Source organism: Caretta caretta, chromosome 2 (genome assembly GCF_965140235.1).
Source record: "Caretta caretta isolate rCarCar2 chromosome 2, rCarCar1.hap1, whole genome shotgun sequence".
Taxonomy (NCBI): Eukaryota; Metazoa; Chordata; order Testudines; family Cheloniidae; genus Caretta; species Caretta caretta.
Genome location: NC_134207.1, coordinates 196,233,475 through 196,256,211, shown reverse-complemented (window position 1 = coordinate 196,256,211; position 22,737 = coordinate 196,233,475). Strand labels below are relative to the sequence as shown.

Below are 22,737 nucleotides of genomic sequence, written 5' to 3'. Positions count from 1 at the left end.
GTTTCAGCTGGAGAGATTTGTCTCCATTTCACAGAACAGTAGACATAAAAGAGAGAGGAGAATTATTCTTGTAGGCCAACAAATCCGTCTCCCATACAGAACTATTCTCTGTTGTACATTAAGTAGGGTTTGTCAAGTCTATTTTTTAAAATCCTTTGGGTTGAGGCCTCCCTTTCCTTCCCTTCTTAAAAACAATCAAGCAAATTCTGGACATTTAAGGCTAGATTCTATAATTTCATCTGGCCCCACTTTATCATTCTGCGAGGTACAAAGGAACCAAGAACTGGCCACACAACTTGCCAACAGAGAATTCCTCCTTTGGAGGGGAACTTCGCTGGCACAGATCTGTTAGCTCCAGTCCCTGTGTCTGCTATCTCCACACCTATGTAAAGTCATGTTAGGGTGTGGGGTCATGGTATTGTCAGAGTTTAGCTACATTATGCCTCTGTAGCTGGTGTAGGGCCCATTCAGAACCTGCTAGGAAGCAAATGTACTTTTCATGGGGTTCAGAGCTGGCTCTAAGAATCGGGGAATTGGCTCCCTGACATTCCACCCCTCTGGCCTGACAGAATCAAGCCTATTGTATTTGTGTCTTTATATCTTTGTGTGGGCTGCAACATCTTGTCCCGGCTGTGGCTAAATAAATACTATAGTAGAGTATATGCCAATATAGTTTGGTAAAGGGTTTTGGTGTCCTGCTGGGTGTAAGGTGTTGTATTAAAATAATGTGTTGTGTCATAAATAAGCCAGGCTCTCCCTTCCTGACAAAACCAGACTTTCAGTCCATACGTTGCATTTATGCTCTGATTGCATTTGTGTGAGTTGATCTGTTTGTCATAATTCCTTCTAATTTGCTAAAGAGGAGTGAACGTTCCCAAACAGAAATCTAGCTGTGAAGGGTATCATGTGCATGTCCCTGTGTCCCTATAGTCAAGTCAGTGCATTTCTTTCTCTAGACAAGGACAGAGTTGTTTTGAAATATCACTCAGTGATCTGTGCCACTCTCTTCTTAGTCAGCTTTAGGCAGGTCCATACTAACAACGACGAGGCTGTAAAATGGTATTGATGGATATCTGGAAAGCCAGAAATTGCGACCGCCTCCCATTTGTGGTTTACTAGTATACAGAAAAGATGATGTAATAAACCATATGACCTCCCACCTTTCTATACCAGTTGGTAATGTACTACCTAAACGTGCATGGGCCGATGCCACCTGCATGTGGTTAGCTGGTAGTTATGGTGTATGCATGTACGCCACACATGAATTTGCTATGTCATGCTTTTTCTAGTGATTGATATATATCTATAAAAGTCTTCTTTTATTTTATTGTATTTATGCAGATTTTATAGATATATATCAATCACTAGAAAAAGAATGACATAGCAAATTCATGCGTTGTGTACATACATATATTAAATACATATACATATATATATTAAAATAAAAAGCTTTTGAAGCTTCAGAAGTGACTCCAATAAATCTTTCTCCAGTGCTATCTTAGCATTGTCCTCTCAGTTACACCAGAGTAAATTATGAGGGACTGCACTGAAATCGTTGGAGATAGATCAGTGTAAAGCTGGTGTAAGTGAGGGATAATCAGACCCTTGGAAGCTAGCCATCTGCAGAGAGAATCCCCACAGCTACCTTGAGGCATTTAAACTTTCATTATTTTAAATTTTAAATGGCTGGCTGAGCATTGCCTGTACTAAAACCTGATACAATAATAGAAGTCAAAGGTGTGAAAAGGCTTCTGAGGTCATCTAGTCCATCTTCCTGCCTATACTAATATTGTTTCCTGCAGTTCAATTTTCAAGTGATCCTGGAAATTACTGCCCCGGTAAAATGGGCACTCGAAAGAAAACAAAGCAATTCCAGCTTCAGATGTAGCCAAAGGGATCCCATGCCACTGAAACAGTGTGGTTCTAATGTTGAAGCCTCTGTTTGTCCTGTTGCTTTGTTACAGTTTTCAAATGAGGACAATTTAAACCTGTGATTTATATCTGTGAGCCTTCTTGATCTACCTGTTACTGTGCATGGATGAGCTGTTCAAATATTATGAGAACTTCCCGGAAACTTAAAATAAATAACACCTTTTTAACTAAAAAACTGTTTAATTTTCCTGCCCCTCTCTTTTTTTTTTTTTTGGGGGGGGGGGAGCGGGGATTTCTGCACTTCCAGGTGGCAGTCATAAGTGGAGGTGTTGTAATACTGTCAGAATGTCTATTCTTGTGGGGTTTCCACCCTACCAGGATGAAGAAAAATTGGAAGTATTACAAGAATTCTTCTCATAAGTTTTCCATTCCAAATCTGCAGACCCAAGAGATTTCAGACAGTTTCAACAAGATTCAGATGAGAAGCATTGTTTTGAGGCTGATTAGAATCAAACCCTTTGAGGTTTGGTACAAATATTGATGCATGTATCAGTTTGCATGGATGATCATTTCTGGGCAGAGTGAGAGGGGAGAAGCAGCCTAACAGTTGCAGAACTAAAATGATTAGGGTTTGCCCCCCACCACCCCTTTGTGGATTGGGGACACAGAAGGGCTAAATTCCAGATAGAAAATGCATTAGTGGTAGGGTTACAGGATTCTGTTTTTTGACCAAAAAACACCCCAAATCCCTCATCCCTGGCCCCACTCCAGAGCCCGCACCCCCAGCCCAGAACCCATACCTCCCCGCACCTCAACCCCCTGCTCCAGCCCAAAGTCCCCTACTGCACCCAAACTCCCTCCCAGAGACAGCGCCTTCCCCCACAAACACCCCAACCCCCTGCCCCAGCCCTGAGCCACCTCCTGCACGCCAAACCCCTCATCCCTGGCCCTACCCCAGAGGCCACACCCCCAGCTGGAGCCCTCACCCCAACCCCCTGCCCCAGCCCAGTGAAAGTGAGTAAGGGTGGGGGAGAGCAAGCTACAGAGGGAGGGGGGATGGAGTGAGCTGTAGGCAGGGCCTCAGGGTAGGGGCGGGGAAGGGGGTAGGGCAGGGTATTTGGTTTTGTGCTGTTTGAAAGTTGAAAACCCTAATTTGTAGCATTGGCTGAATAACGTTTAAAAGCCTATTTCTAAAGCTGGGTAGTTGGGAGAAGGTACCAAGACACAAAGTTCCCTTCCTGTTGTACCTATGTTGTTTGTGTTAATATCTTCATTGGGGATTCTATTATGAGTTCCATTTTCTGATCTGTAGCTTTTTGAGCGTTCATAGTTCAGCAGCACACTAGCCTTGATAACTATTGTAGTCTCAGAGAACAGATCTCCAGTCAGGAAGGTAAGGAGGCGCATCAGCTGCCACCTCTCTTAAACTGGACAGAGTTATAGGAAAACAAAGGTAATTGGACTGTGTTTGGCAAAAGTCTTCTTTTATTTTATTTATGCAGATTTTTAAGCGTTGGGTGCTGAAAAACACAGAAATCATGAAAACACTTATTCCCAAAAAAGATTCTTGCAAAGTTTCTATAATAAAAAAAGAGAGCTGCTTTGATAAAGCCATTATTATCCTCAAACAAATGCTGGTCATGAATACGTGTCTAACATAACAGAAATAAATGCCTGACCCTACTATCCCACTATAGCGACTTAACATTCTGTGTAGGCTGATTATTTTTTCAACAATATTTGTTATAGTCTTTTAAGGTCTGCCAGTATATTTTTTTAAGCTAAGTTAGTAAGAACAGCTGCCAGTGGAGCCAAGGCTAAAAGATGCAAAAAATATCTGCAGAAGGCAAGATTTTACTTCAAAAGACCAGTATTACAAAGCATTACTGTTGCTAGTATAATCACTTTCTTTGGGGGGTTGCTAATATAGACTGGGTTTCTTGTCTTTACAGCCCCCACTGAGCCTTTGCTCTGCAAATTTGCTGACGGAGGACAAAAGAAGCGACAGAATCAAAGCAAATACACACAGAACGGAAGGCCGTGGCCAAGAGACGGAGAGGTGAGTGGCACTCAGCAATCATTATTCAGCCATTTGGGAGGAGAACCTATGGGTCTGGCTTTCAGGGCCTTGATAAAATCAGGTTCCATGCAAAACAAAATGGCTTCAAAAAGAGAGGGATAGAGCAAGACTTTTATGTTAATGTGTCAAGTGTAAAGTTACAGAATGGAGAGGTGTAATTGACCTCAGCGTTGCCATACAGTGAGCTTGCAGTCTGTTCCCAGACTTGAACTCAGTGGATATGTACAGATGCACCACCAACCCTGGATAGTTCTGCAGTGTAGCAGTCATGCAAATGAGAGCATGTACAGCTAAAATTAGCAATGCAGTGATAACTTCTTACGTTACGATATATAGTTGTAAAATAGCACCCAGTGGCAAAGCTATTACCAGTCTTCATGGTGCTCTTTTTTTTAAGGTCAGGCATGGAGAGTGTATTGCTTATACAAATTGAAAAATACACTTGCACCCAATTCATATCTAATGAAAGAAGGTTCCACAGCAGGTCTGAGTTTGGGCTCTTTGTTCAGTTGACAGACAAGGAAGTTACCAGTTTCCATTTTGGGTATGGGGAGATGATAATTTAACAGTTGCTTCCTTTCATTGCTGTAAATGTTCAACAAACTGGAACTCCTTTTCCATGCGCATGTACCCAAAGCAACTCCATTGGTGTACCAAACAAGAATGATGTTTGTTTGGCCCTTCAAGTGTTTGTTTATTCCTCTTGAATGTTGTTGAGATGAAGCCATTTGAATCAGTGAAGTAAATCTGATGGTAATACAATCTTGGGAATTGGTATAGCTGCTAGAGTGAAGTTCTTCCATGCCTAAAGGACTCCTCTCCCCCCCTTTCCCCGCCCCTTCCTGGAGTTTATCACTGGGATGTTAAAAAGTTTTACAGGTTGTTATGTTCTAACTAGACTCCAGCTTGATTTGGTTAGCTGATACTTTGCAGACCACTAGTCCAGGAAGTTCAGACCATTAGTATGAAGCACCATAAGTGAGCTCCTAAAACAAACCAAAAAGGCATCTTGAAAGCAATCAAAGATTTGCTCACTTTAACAAGGCGGCTACTGTACACTGATCCTTTTTACAACAAAAATTCCTAAAAGTACGTTTAGCTTGCAGACTTAGAGCACCAGTCTGGCAGCCACATTGACATGACAGACTGAAATAGCCTGCAAGGGGTCATTACGGTCTGGTATGCCACAAATCCAAAAAAACAGAGAAGTCTCCTTTGGAGACATAATGTTTTATCGTGTTAAGAATCTACACAATAAGGAGTGCCCAAGAAGGTTTTGACTATCCCATAAAAGTCTCTAAAGACTGGTTTATGTGGTAGGCACTATTTCTATTAGGCCAACAATTCATATTTTAAACAGCCTGTGCTCATATTTATGCAATAGATGCCATTCCAACCTATTATGTCAACTGTTCTACATGTTCTTAAGTTCCAATCAATAAACAGCAAGAGAAAGTAAAGTGAAAATTGACATGCCACCATTATGCCTACCTCAGCTCAGTGCATGACACATCCCATATTGCTGGAATAGTTAGACACAGTGGGGCAAGTTAAGGACAATGGTACACTCATGACTTACAAATAGGATTTGCTTAATATGTTAATAATCGTTAGCTTCAAAAAGTATCCAAAGAGAGCAGTTCTTAGTACTATTCTACAGTACAAAGCTAGAGTCACTCAAAAGATGCCATTAGGTTACCTGTACACAGAAGCAAAACAAACTTGGAAAGAAAATAAAGAAATGAAGGCAAGAAGATTTCCAGATAGAAATATCCTCGGCAGATGTTAATGACCTTTGGTAACACTTTACTATCTTTTTAGGGGCTGCTAGCTGAAGTAATTGAGACAATAATGCATTTAATCTTTTAGTGGAAGTCAGCCGTTTATTTTATATCTTTGATGTGTTCATACATTTTTCACAGTTGCTAGGCAAAATCCTTTTGTGCAGTTAATGTTATTGTTTGAAATGTAATGGAATTTTTCTAGCTCTTTATACTGTGCCTGCAAGCAAGACACATTGGTCAATTGTTTTACATGCTATGAGCCTCACATTGAATACCTTTTGTAATAATATTTCTTACAACTATCATATTTTTAGGAAAAAGGGACAGGGAATAATAAGGAATAATTACCCAGAGAACAGGTGTCCTACTTTTGATTAGGGATGAGATATTAAAACCTTTCCTGCACCTCTGCTTTTCTTGGTTCCACTAAAGTAGTGAAATGCCATCTCAGCGATACTCCCTTGATACCTCCAACCTGGCCACATCTTGTGAGATATGATTTCCAGACCAAAATATATTTGGCAATGATTCAGCTACACGTTTGAACGCTTGGTGCTTATGTGAACTGCATCTCTGAAACCTCTGAGGTTGGATCATCGTTAATACTGAATGCAGATGAGGGTTATTGTTTAGGAGAACAGACTCCAGAGAAATGACACCAGCACTTTTGTCAAAGGCCTCAAGTTTGGGTATGCAAAGTAGAAACAGGCAGCTGTGTGCAATACTTTGATGTAGGGGGAAAAATGCAGGAGATTTAGTTAAGAAGAACGAATAACTGCATTGTTATCTCGCTGTCCATTCTATTCTCAAATCTGTAGCTTTCCTTTATGGAAAAGGGGGAGGTAATTCAGGGTACCACCACTATGGCGCACTGATCCCAGCTGCATTTTCAGCCCCTTGTGGCCATTGCATTGCAGCATAAAGTTAGAGCTTCTCTAGTCCAGTGCAGGGCCAGGAAGACAGAAGCATCAGAATCAAGGGAGCTCAAAGGAGAGCTTTAATTTGTACTCTGTTGAGTTTGCATGCAGCTGGCCCTCTAGGTTTTAGAGTAATTTTTACAGAGCCCGACGGAGTTTCTTCAGAACACTTTTGGTTCAGTTCTTATTATGAGGATGGTTTCTCAAAAAGCCAAGTTAAAAGCAATGAAGAATAGAAGACCTTCACCTTGTACTTTCTAATCTCCTAGCTCCCCCTCTAAGTTTGAAGCATTTGAAAAGTTTCATCATGTTGAATGATTTGACTAAGATACGATATTGCGTAACTAATGTGAGGACTGAGGTTATTAGGGCCTAGTTTACAGATGAAGTTTAAGCATGTACAGTGAAATTCAAAAATATTTGAAATATTCTTGGTGAGATTCTGGCCTGATTCTCATCTCGCTCACACCAGTTCTGCACCAGTGTAACTTCACTGATTGTGGCATAGTTGCATCTGATTCATGGGCAGGGAATCAGGCCCTCTGGTTTGAAAACATCCCAGGCTGTACAGCACTAAAAGGAGGGTAAGAGAGAGAAGAAACATATTAATTATGGCTGTGTAACATTTGCTGTAATTTCATGGGATTTCTCATCATGATGGACAAATCACTTCAATGTGTCTGGGAGATTTTATGGGGATTTAAATATGTATTTATCATTTTTTCTTACAGAAGTATCAACCATTAGGGTAATCTCATGAAAATCAGAGTTTATTGAGCAGATATGTCTCCAGTGAAGTCAGGGCTTTCCATATGCCTCCATCTGATCTGAATTTGGCCTGATGTGTGTAACAAATTATTTGCATTTCCAGTGATAATTCTTTCATTGCTTGTTTTTCTTTACACTGATAGCTGCTCCTGTTATCTGTGGCTACACTGCCTTTTGTGAACAGCCAATAGATTAACAAAGTGATGTTTTGCTTTTAGCCACGATTATCTATTTGTGGGAAATTCTCAAGAAATGAAATAAACATGTATTTATTTATTTATTTTAAATCACAGCTGTACTGAAGCGTTTCTTTGAACTGTCTTTTTGTTTTGATCTTCCATTCATTACAGTTCTGCTCAGTGCTAGATTGCAATTTAGAAAGAAAAATTTACATAGGTCATTTCGGAGACTGAGATTTCCCCCCGTGTTGTAAAGCCAGAGGACAGTCAAAGTTGCTGTTCCTGGTATCAGCCCTCCCCTCTCTACCAAAAGCAGGAATTTAGAAACGATGAGGAGGTCTGTACCAGGCACATTTATAACTCGGGCATAGATTTCTTTTTGTGCTTCGCAGGAGACAGGTAGCACTTAGCTGTGCTCCATAACCCTAAGTGTGTAGGTCTGATCTTTGGGAGATAATTTCCAGACCTGTCCAGACACACAGTACTACACACATATGCAGCCCATATGCCCAAAGACATTTCTTATGTGTTAGAGTGCATGTGTGTTAGGCATTAGGACTATTTTCTATGCATTCTTTCAATAAGAGCTTAAATTAACAAAAAGAGGAATTGTACCTCTAGGGAGAAGACAAGGAACACATAGCAACAGAAGGCAGGGGGAAAAACATATATTGACTTAATGAGTTAACATCTACATAGTAGTGTTTTAAGTCTTCCACGGGAACACAAGAGTCAGGTGTTACAGGTGGCATTTTCAAAAATGCCTAAATAAGTTGGGTGCCCAAATCCCATTTAATGTCACGGGGAATTGAGTTCCTAATGAACATAAGTGCTTTTGAAAATCTCAGCACATATGATTTCACTATCATTGGATTCGGGTCTATAAAAGACAGTTAAAATTGATTCAAAATAAATGGCTCAATTTGAATAAAATAAGAACTGACCTGAAACTTTATTCAGAATTCAAAGCAAAAGTTTGCTTAGTCTAAAAATTTGAGCCTCAGGTTTCCTTCCTGTAGAAAAAGCCTTGGGAGTCTCTCATGGGGGTAGGAAAACTCCACGTGGTTCTACCGTCATGGGGTAAATTCTTTCACTGGGGCAGAGATTGCCCCATGCAAAAAAAGTAAGAGGTCTAGCCCCGAAGTCCTGCAATTTTTTAAAAATTCCCTTGGATCTCAGGCGAGTAGCCTGAGACACAGGTCAATTCACTGACCTCTCTCTTTGCTGAATCTGAGGCTGCCAGTCCTCCTGTGCTCCCTGACAGCTTGGTTTCATTGGATCTCCACTTCTGGGAACTCACCTCCTCATGACAGCCTCTGAAAGCCTTCCCCACTCGCCATGAAGGACAAGTTCCATAGTGCAGACATTACCGTAGTCTATCTCTGTACTAACACCTAGGCAGATTCTTTGCAAGGTGGGGTTTCAGATCCCACTCAGCTATCTTCATGCATGTTTCTAGACCTGAATTCGGACCATGAGGTTTGGCCTTTTTGCTGAGACAACTGCACTCTATTGTACAGATCTGCGAGTATCTGGGAGGTATGATATGGCCCTTATTTTTCATTTTTGCTAATCCCAGGATTTCCTGGTGCTGGCAAAAAGAAAAGAAAGTGACCAAATGCCACAAGACCAGCTATTTAGCTTTCTATTTAGATTTCCAGTCTGGCTTTAAAGGTCCAATAGAGTTTCAGATCGTTTGGCTATGGTTCTCCGCTGAACTTCTAAATCCTTTGCAATTCACCAATCACTACTTTTCCTCTTTTGCTGATTTGGCTTTAAAATAAGATATTCTCACCTCTGACATACGCCAGCCATTTCTTCACAATACTTGAAGCTGCACAGGGAGCACATGTGTATTAAAATGAGTGTCTCCCAGCATGCATCACTGGGAAATGTCCCTGTTTGTTTTGTATCCTGCTGTATATTTAAAAGTTGTCACGTCTACACTTGAGTTTTATTTTTATTTTTTAAAACCACTTCTTTTCCAAATTCAGGAGTATTTCTAATAAGGTGAAACTTTTCACACAGAACTGCTTTAAATAATCAAAGGAAAGAATGCTTTCAAGTTAACTTTCCTGCCAAGTAAGCTTATTTTATTAAAACAGTATTTTAAACAAATCTCATTTGGATTGTTGGTTCCCCGCCCCCTTTTCCTTCTTAAAAAGAGTTTTCAGTTAGAGTATTTGCACTCAAGGCAAGAAGAATCCTTGTGCTTTGAGGCCTGCCAGATATCAGGAGCAGATACGGAAACACTTTAAGAAAAGTATGGCAATTGTAGTAGCAGAAATGTTAGTTTACTAAACTGTATTTAAGAGGGGCCCAATCAGGCCCCATGGATGCAGATCACATCCTTCCTGTGAAGACAGTGGGGGGCAGGGTGCTTAGTAGAGAAAAGGAGGTTCTGGAAGAAAGAGGTGTCATCAGTGCCCTGTCTCCTCAGAGATTCCCCACAGAAATGAATACAACTCCAGGAGGCATTATATTTCCACAGCCCTAACTCTTCAGTGCAGATGCCCACTTTAAGGAGCGGGATACCTAGAGCAGTGGCTCTCAACCTTTCCAGACTACTGTACCCCCTTCAGGGGTCTGATTTGTCTTGCGTACCCCAAGTGTCACCTCACTTAAAAACTATTTGCTTACAAAATCAGACATAAAAATACAAGTGTCACAGCACAGTGTTACTGAAAAATTTCTGACTTTCTCATTTTTACCGTATAATTATAAAATAAATCAATTGAAATATAAATATTGTACTTACATTTCAGTGTATAGTATATAGAGCAGTATACACAAGTCATTGTATAAAATTTTAGTTTGTACTGATTTCACTAATGCTTTTTATGTAGGCTGTTGAAAAACTAGGCAAATATCTAGATGAGTTGATGTACTCCCTGAAAACCTCTGATTACCTCCAGGGGTATGTGTACCTCTCGTTGAGAACCACTGACTTAGAGTAGCTGCCCTCTGGAGAACCCAATGGACCCACGCCAGTGGGAGAGATGATGGGGTGGAGAGTGGAGGATCCAGATCTGGTGAGGCACAGGGCATCTGGGTATCTATAAAATATATATTTATATAGATAGATATGGACACACACACTTACTCACACCAGTAGCCTCTGGGGTGTGTGTGTGTGTGTGTGTGTAGATAGATTAGATAAATGTAGATGTCACCATAGATTTGCACATGCAGAGATAGATAGATCTATATAGTAGGGGGAGGCAGTTTGTAACTGAAAATTCAGTCTCGGAGGTAACAATATGAGGGTATAGCTTTTTATAGAAACTGTTGCCCAAACATTTGGGGTCATGGTGGATAATCAGCTGAAAATGAGAACCCAGTATGATGCTATGGCCAAAAAAAGCGCACGATCCTGGGATGCATAAACAGGGGAATATCTAGTAGGAGTTCCTCTATATTTGGCACTGTTGCGACCACTGCTGGAATACTGTGTTCAGTTCTGGTGCCCACAACTCAAAAAGTATGTTGCTAAATTGGAGGGGGTTTGGAGAAGAACCATAAGAATGACTGAAGGATTAGAAAACATGTCTTATAGTCACAGACTCAAGGAGCTCAGTCTACATAGCTTAACAAGGAGAATGTTACGGTGTGATTTGATTACAGTCTGTAAGTATCTCCATGGAGAACAAACATTTAATAATGGGTTCTTCAGTCTAGCCGCGAAAGGCGTAACATGATCCAATGGCTGGAAGCTGAAGCTAGACAAATAAGACTGGAAATAAGGTGTATATTTTTAACTGTGACAGTAATTAACCACTAGAACAGTTTACCAAGGGTTGTGATGGATTCTCATTAAGATTGACTGTTTTCCTAAAAAATTATGTTCTGGGAATTATTTTGGGGGAGTTCTATGGCCTGTGTTATACAGGAGGTCAGACTGGATGATCACAATGGTTCCTTCTGGCCTTGGAATCTACAAATGAAGGATGTTTCACAGAATTTAATGGCTAGACCTTACCATGCATTGGTCTTTATTTGTGTTTGTGTAAGGAAAATATTGTTCAGAATATAGCTCTTGCTCTTAGAGTTCAGAAACAGTCTACTGAGAAAAAATAAACCTGGCTTATTTCATAGGTTTTGAGCTGTGCGGTTTTTTGACTAATCATTCCACAACATAATAATTTCTTTGTGTGAGTCACAAATTATAATTTAGATACACAATGCAAATAGGGGTCTTGTTAATGAGGGAAACTTGCTCATTTATGTTTTAAATCATAACAAAGGGAAAAGAGGCTGAGCACAATTTTTTGTGCCCGTGGAATTAAGCAAAGTAAAATGTTGAATGAGGGTGTTCAAGTTTCTTCCTTTCTAAACCAACCCTTGCCCTCCAGAGACATGCAAAATTTTCTGTTATTTCCTGTGTGTTTTTCAAGGAAGGATTTTTAAGTCTGAAGAAAGATGCAGAGTGAGTAGTTTCATTAGAATCTGTTCATCTTCTGGTGTCAGTCATTAGAAAACTATCGTATAAAATATTTAAAATGTCATTCTTTTGAAAACCTGCAAAATTGCAAATACCTATTTTCTTGCATGCCTTCGAAGTTTCACAATTCATTGTAGTTAAAATGAGAGTGAAGTTAGTGAAAATTAGAGTGTGTTTTTTCATGATTAATGTCCATGGATCAAAACTAGTTAGTTTTTATAGAGCTGATGTTCCTTGTGCCTTTAATAGTCACTGGTATAAACTTTTCAGATTATCCGTTGACAGCTATATATGTGGTAGAGAGAATATTTATTTCGGGAATAGCTAGTTATCAACCACAAAAAAAAATGTAAAGATGAACTGAAGATTTAAAAAATTATTTGTGCCCATTTAGCTTTGCTATAATGTGTACAGAAGACCTGAAAGGTTTTAATATTGTTGTTGCTATTTATTTGTATTAGCACCAAGAGCAATTACTCAGGGTCCCATCAAGCTAGGCACTGTATAAATATAAAGAAAATACCCAAAAGAACTTAAAATGCCAAAGACGAGATGTAACAGGTAGGTGAGACAAAAAATAAATGGGCAAGAAGAGGACAGACTAACAATAATAACAGGATGTTTTAGTATAAACTATAGGGTTGTCAACTTTCTAACTGCACAAAACCAAACACCCTTGCCCTGCCCCTCACCCCGCCCCATCCCTGAGGCTCTGACCCCACTCACTCCAGCCCCCCTCCCTCCGTCGCTTGCTTTCCCTCACTCACTTTCACTGGGCTGGGGCAGGGGGTTAGGGTGTGGAAGGGGGTGAGGGCTCCAGCTGAGGGTGCAGGCTCCAGAGTGGGGCCAGAAATGAGGAGTTCAGGGTGAGCGGGCTCTGGGCTGGGGCAAGGTGTTGGGGTACGGGAGGGGGTGAGGGCTCCTGCTGTGGGTGTGGGCTCTGGGGTGGAGCTGGGGAGGAAGGGTTTGGGGTTCAGGAGGGGCCTCTGGGCTGGGTCCAAGGGATTTGGAGTGCAGGAGTGGGCTCAGGGCTGGGGCAGGGGGTTTAGGTGCAGGAGGGTGTGCAGGCTCTGGCTAGGGTGTGGGCTCTGGAGTGGGGCCAGGGATGAGGGGTTTGGGGTGCAGGAGGGGGCTCTGAGCTGGGGCCAAGAGGTTTGGAGGGGGCTCATGGCTGGGGCAGGAGGTTGAAGTGTGGGAGGCAGTGTGGGGTGCAGGCTCCAGGAGGGAGTTTGGGTGTGTGAGGGGGCTCAGGGCTGGGGTAGGGGGTTGGGATGTGAGAGGGGGTGCGAGCTCTGGGAGGGGGCTCAGGGCTTGGGTTGGGATGCGAGAGTGGGTGCAGGCTCCAGGAGGGGGCTCAGGGCTGGGGTAGAGGGTTGAAGTGCAGGAGGGAGTGTGGGGTGCGGGCTCCGGGAGGGAATTTGGGTGTGGGAGGGGGCTCATGGCTGGAGTAGGGGGTTGAGGTGCGGGAGGGGGTGTGGGGTGCGGGCTCCAGGAGGGGGCTCAGAGCTGAGGTAGGGAATTGTGGTGCAGGAGGGGGCTCAGGGCTGGGGAAGAGGGTTGAACTGCGGGAGGGAGTGTGGGCTGCGGGCTCTGGGAGGGAGTTTGGGTGTGGGACAGGGTTCCGACCTGGGGCAAGGAGTTTGGGTGTGGGTTGGGATGCGGGGTCTCGGAGGGAGTTAGGGTGTGGGAAGGGGTTCCGAACTGGGGCAGGAGCTTTAGGGAGTGGGCTCTGGCTGGGCGGCACTTACCTCAGACAGCTCCCGGTCTGCGGCGCAGCAGGGCTAAAGCAGGTTTCCTGCCTGCCCTGCTTCCATGCTGCTCCCACAAGCAGCTGGCATGTCTGGCTCCCATTGGCTGTGGTTCCCGGACAATGGGAGCTGCAGAGCTGGTGCTGGGGCAGCATGCAGAGCTTCCCTGATGGCCCCTGTGCTTAGGAGCCAGACATGCTGGCCGCTTCTGGGGAGCTGCGCAGAGCCAGGGCAGGCAGGCAGCCTGCTTTAGCCCTGCTGCACCGCCGACCGGACGTTTAACATCCCAGTCAGCAGTGCTGACCAGAGCTGCCAGGGTCCCATTTCGACCGGGTGTTCAGGTCTAAAACTGGATGCCTGGCCATCCTAATAGACTAGTCGTCTGCAAAATTACTAGATGTAGTGAATTCTTAGATTGTTTTTGTTGTTGTTTTTTTTTTCTGTTTTTTTACCTTCTAAATGTTAAGTCTTGTCTTCTCTGTTTCAATGGAGGTCTTCAGTGGAAGAGCCAGCAAGGTGGGTTAGGAACTCTCTTAGCCCTGAAGGGAAGAGGATGGGATGTTGAATCTTTAACATAATGACCTTTCTTCCAACTGTTCATGAGGCATTTGAATTCAAAAGTTGTTAAGAAAAACAAACGGAGATTTAAACAGACTAAATAAAAAATCACTTCCCCCATCAGTGAATCTTTTTTCACTTCTGTGGAGTTTGTGATATCCTAAGCCTACTCATTCTCTAGTCACCCAGGAAGTTGTTTATTATTATTAACAATAATAATTGCCAATGCTACCCTTTGATTTTAATTTAATTTTTGAACTGGTTAGATATTGAAATTCTGGGGTACCCAAAAGTACACAGTCACCAAAAAGATCAATAAACAGCAAAGTATGGTCCCACCATCAGGCCTATCTGGTGTTGAAAATCTGTGGTCCAAATATTCAGTAACCAAAAAAACTACCTGATATATAACTATCTGGGGTTTCAGTTAGTATTTCATCATTAATGCCACTGCTAGTAGAATGAAGGAGACACTATCCCCTCACTGCAACATAAGTAATAGTGAGGGATGAGAAAACTTGGAAGACAGTATTCACTACTTCACACAGCTGAGGAACAGGAAAAAATTGAGGCATGAATTATGTGGCCTTCATCTCTTTGTTCTCGAGAACATCCTTCCAGCAGTGTGCATCATCATTGGATGGAAGTCTGATGCTATCCCTCAAATAATTTATCTGGTGTTTTCAATATTCTGGTTATTGTATTATGGAGAAAACAATGGATGGTTTTCACGTAGGCTATAGTTACTCATCAATTTCTAGCCCTGATGAGTCATGAAACTTCAGACTGTAAACCTGTCACTGGTGCAGGATGATTATTGGCTCTCTTGGGCCTCAGGCCAGTACAATTTTGTAGGGAAGAATTACACAATTTGCTGGGAAAGAAGTAAACAATTCTCTATTTTGCAGCTGTTTGAAATGGCAGCTCTTTGAAACTGTTCAGAGGTGCAGAATGTTAGAGATATTGTGTTAGGTGTACTACTAGGCAAAATATATCACTGTAGCATGTATTTTTCTTGTCTGGCTATCTAATATGAAGCTTTCGCTCACATTTGCAAATGTAATAGTAAAATGTACAGTGGTCATCATTAAAAATTTTTAGTTAAAAGGTTGATCACCTTACTGCACAAGTATGCCGTGTATTATTCAGTCTGGAGTAAGGGTATCAGAATCTGGCTTTTTACATATTTGCTTTTTCAAGCAGATAATGTTCACAGTATTCCTTATCTGTAGTACCCATAGAAGCTAGGAATGTGATGGTAACATATATGCAAGGGAGTATCTGTGTGTGGTGGGGCAGGTGGATGGATGGGTAGATAGATAGATAGATTGATCCATGAAGTTATGGCAGTTTGTACCAACGGAAGATCTGACCCATAAAAATTTGTTTAAATATCCATGGGAAAAATAGCTACATAATAAATGTACTTTTGCCTGCCTCAGGTGCACTCTGTTTGCTAGTCAGTCTCTACTGAAACTGGTTTTAACATCGCTAACTTCCCAGAAGCTGGCAAACAGACTTTTTTTTAATATTTATTCATTTTTATATTTCCTCCTTTTTCCCCCCATACTGGAATTTTATCTCCAAATTGCATTGATCCAAGGTGTTGGAGGTACAATATTAATTTCTGATCCAAAGACAGTTTTAAGGTTGTATATGTCATGTCAAATCTAACAACTCCTGCCTTACCCTTTGGGATCCCTCCTTTCCAAGGGTTTATAGCATTTGTTTGCAGCCTTGAGCAGGGGTAGCATGGAATATTAAAGTTTTAAAACACCATGATTTACAGAAAATCTCTTAAGTTATTTTTAGAGGTTTAAAAATGTGTTAGAACTATTTTTTCTGTCCCTGCAGGGCTTGTACATGCTAATTAAGTTGTCTTTTCTAGTAGAGGGATATTAAAAAGTAGCACCGATAACAAATTTTACAACTGTAAAAAAAGTTTTTAAAATGTATCACAGGCAAAATACATTTGGTATACAAGTGTTATTGGCAGTGTTCTGGGAAAACTTTCCACTTCTGGGTAATGTGACTATTCTAAACAATACGATACACAGAGGAAGCAGAAAGGAATGGAATGGTATAAAGGAATGGAGAAGCAATGGGTGAGTTAAACAGATCATGCTGAACACGACAAAACATCTGTTATGTCTCTGCCATCATATATTTTGTTAAAATTTACATATTTAGGGATTCCAAATAATGATGATTTCATATTCCAGACAGATGGACATGTATGCGCACGTGCACACACACACACACAGAGTTTTTGTTGGTAGTAGTTCTGAGAATTAAGGTTGTGAATAGTTACCACTATTTCGGATGCTCACAATATTTTAAGCTGAATTTTTCAGTTTTAGGACTCAATCGAACTATGGGGTTTTTTAAATTAAGTTTGAAGAAATGTTCTTCAGCCATTTTTTGCTATGACTCAAGTGAAAAAAAAAATAAACATCACTTATTTCACACTTATTTCAAAATATTAGCCACATATTCATGGATTTAGTCTCCTGGGACAGCTTCCACATAACTTTGTATAGATCTCATTGAAACAGCGACGTTTTCAACGAACAAAACAAAACAAAAACTTGCCCCAACATCCGGGACTGATTGTAACCTCGAGTGAAGAAAAACCTGTTCCAGATTGCACAGTGCCATGTTAGTGGAGCAGTATGATGCTCTGAATTCAAAGCTTTTATTTGAAAATAAATGCTTTTTTGTTTCTGAAAACACAGCCGGTCACATTGTAGACCAAGGTGCTGCTTTTGTGTTAACTCACCCTTTCAGAAAACCGTCTCCAACCAAACATTCTGTGCTCTGTTGTCACCACAGTCCTGCCTGAATCATCCCCTGCCTGTACAGAAGCAGGACCAGGCTCAGGCTCATTAAGCCTATGCACCATCCCCCTTTCCTGATCCCTGTGGAGAGGCAAGTGTTATGGGGCAGGTGCTCAGATAGTAACAGTGGTTGTTCCTTGTAAATATTTAGATAGATAAGACCTGGCAATGCCCTTTGTCCTGTCAACAATGTGGAACTTGCAGTACGGTTATTACAGCATAAGCTTATGTCCACTTTTCCATAGAGATCTTCCACACCCTGGAATCCTTTTAAAGAAGGTCTGCTGGGCAGCTGAGCCTGGGGAGCATCTACCTTCTCCCCTCCCTCCCTTATCCTCCCTCTCCCATGTCAGAGACTCACATCTTGTGCAGGACTTTAAAACACACAAACTTTTAAAAAATAAATGTCCCCTATTTAAAGAAAAAATGCAAATGAATGTAGCAGTCATGAGAGGCGGTGGGTTGTCAGCTCTGGAGATTGAAGTGGTGGCACAACATGGTGAGGAGCTTGTGCTTCCCAAACTGTCCTGCCAGTCTGCCTCAGCCCTGAACAAAAGTACCGCCTGGAGGAGTGAGGGGGCTAGTTCATTCTCCATCTCTGTCCCATCCCTGGCTTTTCTGCTGAGCCTGCCGACACGTTTGCTAACGGTGATGTAGACAGTTGTTAACTAGAAGCTGCTTTGACATTGCCAGCTCCTTCCACATAGGTCACCGTCTGATCCTGTAGTAATTACCATCTGGATGTGTCCCAGTGACTGATAGCAGAAAGGCAGTGTGTAGCGCTTTAACAAATTCTTTAGACAGCCATTCTCTAAAATATTTTATAAAGTAATCAGCATGTTTTTTTGATTGTGCTTTTCTGCTTGACTGCAGAGATTCCATGTTACTTGTCCCAGACAACAAACTACAACTGCTGCTGACAGTACAGAGAAATCATAGAGTGATCTGGCCGTAGAAGGTGTGGTCTTTGAAAGAAAATGTAGCTGTTCCTAAGCGTAACTCTTTCATACCCAGTCTGAATTTATTTATGAACTACCTGCCTCATTGGGAGGTAGCAGAAGTTGGCCCTCAGTTATACCAGTATAACTGTGGAGTAAGTCCATTGATCACAGTGGAGTTATTGATTTATACTGGTGTAATTAAGAGCACAATTTGGCTTAGAATGGTATAGGGAGAGGATAGCAAAAGTACTAGCCCAACCAATAGGCTGGGGAAATCTCTGTCAAGGAAGGTAACCAGCCTTTCCAAACTACTGTGAGAAATTTTAGCTTTCTTTGTGGACTTAAGTCACTGTACATCAAAACTGAATGCATGTTAAATGGAATTGTAAAAGAATGTTTAATGCCATTTTGTCTACAGCTAGAGTAAAAATCTCTTTTTTCCCCTAACTATGTGCAGGCTGGCATGGCTTTGACCTATGATCCAACAGCTGCTATACAGAATGGGTAAGTAACGTATGCTTTTCAATTCCTTTTAAAAATTATTTGCAGGGCTCTCTTTCAAGTTTCTCTTCCTGCAGTGAAACTCATTCAGAAGCAAATTCATCTAATAATCCTTTTATAAGCTATGTCGGTGTGCAATGGCAAGTACATTTCATAGTTTCCATTTTTGTTTTTATTCTCTGTTGTGCGTAATATCTACTTAAACAAGAAGTTTCTTTTCCGAATAGTTTCCATCTCCATTTGTCAAACACTGTTTTTTTCCCCTTTATTGACTTCATTTTAGTTAAAATAATTATTGAGAATGCCAGCATGGTTTGCGTACTAAGATTGTTCCTTAATCTGAGTTCCTTCTGCTAGCTGGATTGCTGTCACAGCATTGCCTGAATAAAAAGGCTGAAGACAAAGCCTTAGATAAGTTTTTGAGCAAAAGAGATTTAGGCTAGACTTATAAACTATGCTCACCTTCATTTTTCACCCACAACTCCCTGAGACAAATAATTGAAGGTGCAATTTTTGAAATGTGCCTGCCTACTTCAGTCATTAACTATCTGACCACCTGATAACACCTGCTATTATTTGTTGGGTTTAAAATTTCCAGCCAGATTATGATGGTTTTAAAATAGGTTGTGTTTTGCATCTAAAATATTTCACAGTGCCTGCTTAACCAAAGAGATGTTGATTGTAATAATTGCATTCTACATTATCATCAGTTAAAAGTGTGGGAAATTTATGAGTCTTGGTAGACCTCACTAAATTCCATACAAGCACTTTAGCGACTATCATCTTGGATCTGTCTCCCATGAAGGGAAAAAGATATGAAACATTAGAAACTCTTGTTTTGTTTTTCAGTATTTCTTAGAGCATAGCTTAGATGTTTAAAAACAAACATTCCAAATATTGGAAAACAAATCAATGATAATAATTAACACTTTTCAACTTCACTCAACTTTACAAATGGCATCCCTCCAAGGTAGATTTTCATTTTGGGGATGAAGATGATAAGGCAGGCCAATAAAGTGACTTACCCAAGACCCCAAAGGGAGATTTTTCAGAACCCTGATTTGAACTCTGGTGTTTTTAGTTCTGGTCCTGTGTGGAAATCTCTTTCTTTCTTGAACAAATCTATTTCTTTCCTGACTTGTTCTCTGTGGTACTGAGCACTTTTCAGCTGGTAGCACCCTGTTGGCCATGTTTGAAATAAAATCATCAAAGTTCATAATCCACTAGTGTATCATCAAAACAATTGGTTTTTAATTAAAAATAATTTCTATGTATCAGTGACATGAACATACTGGGAATTGTAATTTCATTGACTCAAAGTGACTAACATCCTTTTATGTTTAATTCTATGATGATCTGTAAAATTCAGTCATGTTATAGTGAAAGTTATTTCAAATGCACACATTATTTGTATCACAGAGGACCCAATACCATTCAGGCATTTGGATTGCCCAATTGCTTGAAGATGGTTGCTTTTTGGGGAAAAAAAATGTGTTCTGCAATGCAGTGTCCAATGGAAAATTCCAGTTTTTCATTTTTTTAAATGTTCTTTTATTTGAAAAATATAAAATAAATAACAATATAGGGCTTCTTTATCAAATATTAACAATTGATTCCTGCTCTTGACCTTTCTTTTTTTCTAGAGGCTCATTACATTTTCAATTTGATTAATATAAAAAAGTCTCACTCAAAATGCTCACATGGCAATAGTCTGAATGAATGAAGTGTCATCAGAAGCACTTATTAATATGTAGAAAACCATAGTTGACCCACAGAGAATTATATAGTAGGTATTCCATCTTCGGGTACTAGACATATCATAAAAATAAGATGTCTCTACTGTCACCTTAATAACATCACTATCCCTTGATTCAATTATTTCTTTTTAACTCCCCCACAATTCATCTATTAGTTGCTATACTTCATATGGATGCAATTCTGTATCATTTTTCACATGCATACTTGCATATTTGATGGTATGTATTTTGTTGCATTGCTGTCATGGGTAAGTGCAATGAAAAACTAGCTCATGGGATTTGTGCCTGCTTAAGTTTGGAGCACCTTGATATTTGGCTGGTGAACAAATATGATTCAATATGTTCAGGTATGATGGACTGTATCACACACTGTATTTTAGCACAATTTTTCAGGTAACGAGTATTCTTGTTGTGTAATTCTTTAGCAATAATGGGAGATGAGCAGCTAAAGTCTGAACATCAAGTTGAGAATATACTCCAGTACTTGCAAAAGCAAGACATTATACTTGTGCTTGTAGCAAGATTGGGCAGGCCTATTCAAGGGACCCAGGTTAACAAGCGCTGGAGCACTGCACAAAAATGGTAAAATCCAGCTGATTTATTTGAGAGGTGTGGCTTATTAATAACACGTAGCTTACAACAGAGGTTGAGTGGCTTTCAAAGGAGAGGCAACAGGATCATGAGGACGGAGGAGGGAAAACCTAGGGCCAGCCAAGCTCAAGGAGGAAGCCTAGGATGAGATTTGAGTTACTGATAAAACTAACCCCTAAGAAGGTTGACCGTACCTGTTAGCAAGTCTTAGAATCCTGCGTAAAGCTGCTGAACTTCTGCTGATTCATTTTGGCAGGTGCAACTTACTAACTTCACACAGGATATGAGGAAGGTGGGAGTGGCTGTGTAGAGAGAGGCAGCTAGGACAGAGGTGGCCCTGGAAAGTTCACGGAGGAGCTGGAGTGTAGGTTATGGTATTGCTTTTGAGTTATCAGCAGAGCCAAACCTTAAGAAAAGGACTGAGTTCGGACACTAACTCAGGAGCTGTGTGTTCTTCTGATGACAAAAATGGGATTCAGTCCAATGAATGGTACTGTGAGTTTGATTACTGTATGATTGTATAAAGAAAAGGAGTACTTGTGGCACCTTAGAGACTAACAAATTTATCTGAGTATAAGCTTTCGTGAGCTACAGCTCACTTCATCGGATGCATTCCCAATGAAGTGCGCTGTAGCTCACGAAAGCTTATGCTCAAATAAATTGGTTAGTCTCTAAGATGCCACAAGTATTCCTTTTCTTTTTGCGAATACAGACTAACACGGCTGCTACTCTGAAACCTGTAGGATTGTATATTTTCTTTTAAAGTCCATAGCAGAAGTAAAAAAAAGAGAAGCTTTTCAACAAAAACAAAAACTAAGTCGTTTCCTCCACAAAGTAATGGATCATTCTCAATTGAGACTATTAAGTTATAGGGCTTGATTCTCCATTCCATTACACTGTTTTTATGCCAGTGGAACTCCATTAAAATCAATGGAGTTACACCAGCATAAAACTGGTGTAATGGAGTGGAGAATCAGGCCCTTAGTGTACCATAACAATGCAATATGAACATCTGAAGTACCAGTCACAGCACACTGTGGTGCAGAAGCTCTATTCCTCTCTCAATCTCTCTCTGTCTTTTCTGTCTTATAATCAGGCTTTCTTGAACTGCATTTATAAAGGCACTTGGATTTTTTTTCAGGGAGCAGTAGGTAGTGCTACCTTATCAGTGTTACAATTCATTATATTACTATTAGTTGTTTAATGCACTTGTACAAGAGAATACAAAAGTCTTCTATTTGCATTGTAAACATACTCATTTAAAATGTTGCTGAGGTTTTAGTCCTGTTTTGAGTGTAAGATTGCAGCGTACTGTATCAGTTTAATATTGATATCTGGGGGACTATACTATGGATTTGCAGAGCAAGGGGCTCGATACTCAAGAGAGGTGTTTTCCACCTGAGAGCTGACTCTGTGGCTTATTGCAATGGAAACTTGCTGCTGTGATAATGCTTGGTAATACTCTTACATTATGTTAGCCCCAGGATGCTATTCATGAATCTGACTTTTTCAGTACTGCCTGTGGACATGAGGCATGAGCAAATGGTGTTTATTTCTGTGCAAATAAGGTTTTGTCATTGTGCATGTTCTATGCAAAAGGTTGCACATTCTCCCATAGGATAGTAACCACATTGACATTTTTGCAGTGACATACAAAGAATCAAATCTCCCAATCCAACTTGCTTTTTTGAGGTAGGAATGAAATATGTGAGCTCTTAGACAACAAAAACTTCCCTCAGAGCACTGCCTGTCCTATGTGCCAG

At 40.8% G+C, this 22,737-nt stretch overlaps 1 protein-coding gene across 4 annotated transcripts in view; it reads left to right on the top strand.

Annotated features, from left to right (window-relative positions):
- The window catches only part of LOC125631634 (RNA-binding motif, single-stranded-interacting protein 3), a 1,082,196-nt gene that overhangs the window by 988,977 nt on the left and 70,482 nt on the right, over nt 1-22,737 (top strand). For all 4 annotated transcript variants that reach the window (XM_048838637.2, XM_075125723.1, XM_048838640.2 and 1 more), the window contains 2 exons: nt 3,825-3,931; nt 18,583-18,629. In XM_048838637.2, the coding sequence (XP_048694594.2) occupies nt 3,825-3,931; nt 18,583-18,629 (154 nt within the window). The remainder of the gene's footprint in view (nt 1-3,824; nt 3,932-18,582; nt 18,630-22,737) is intronic.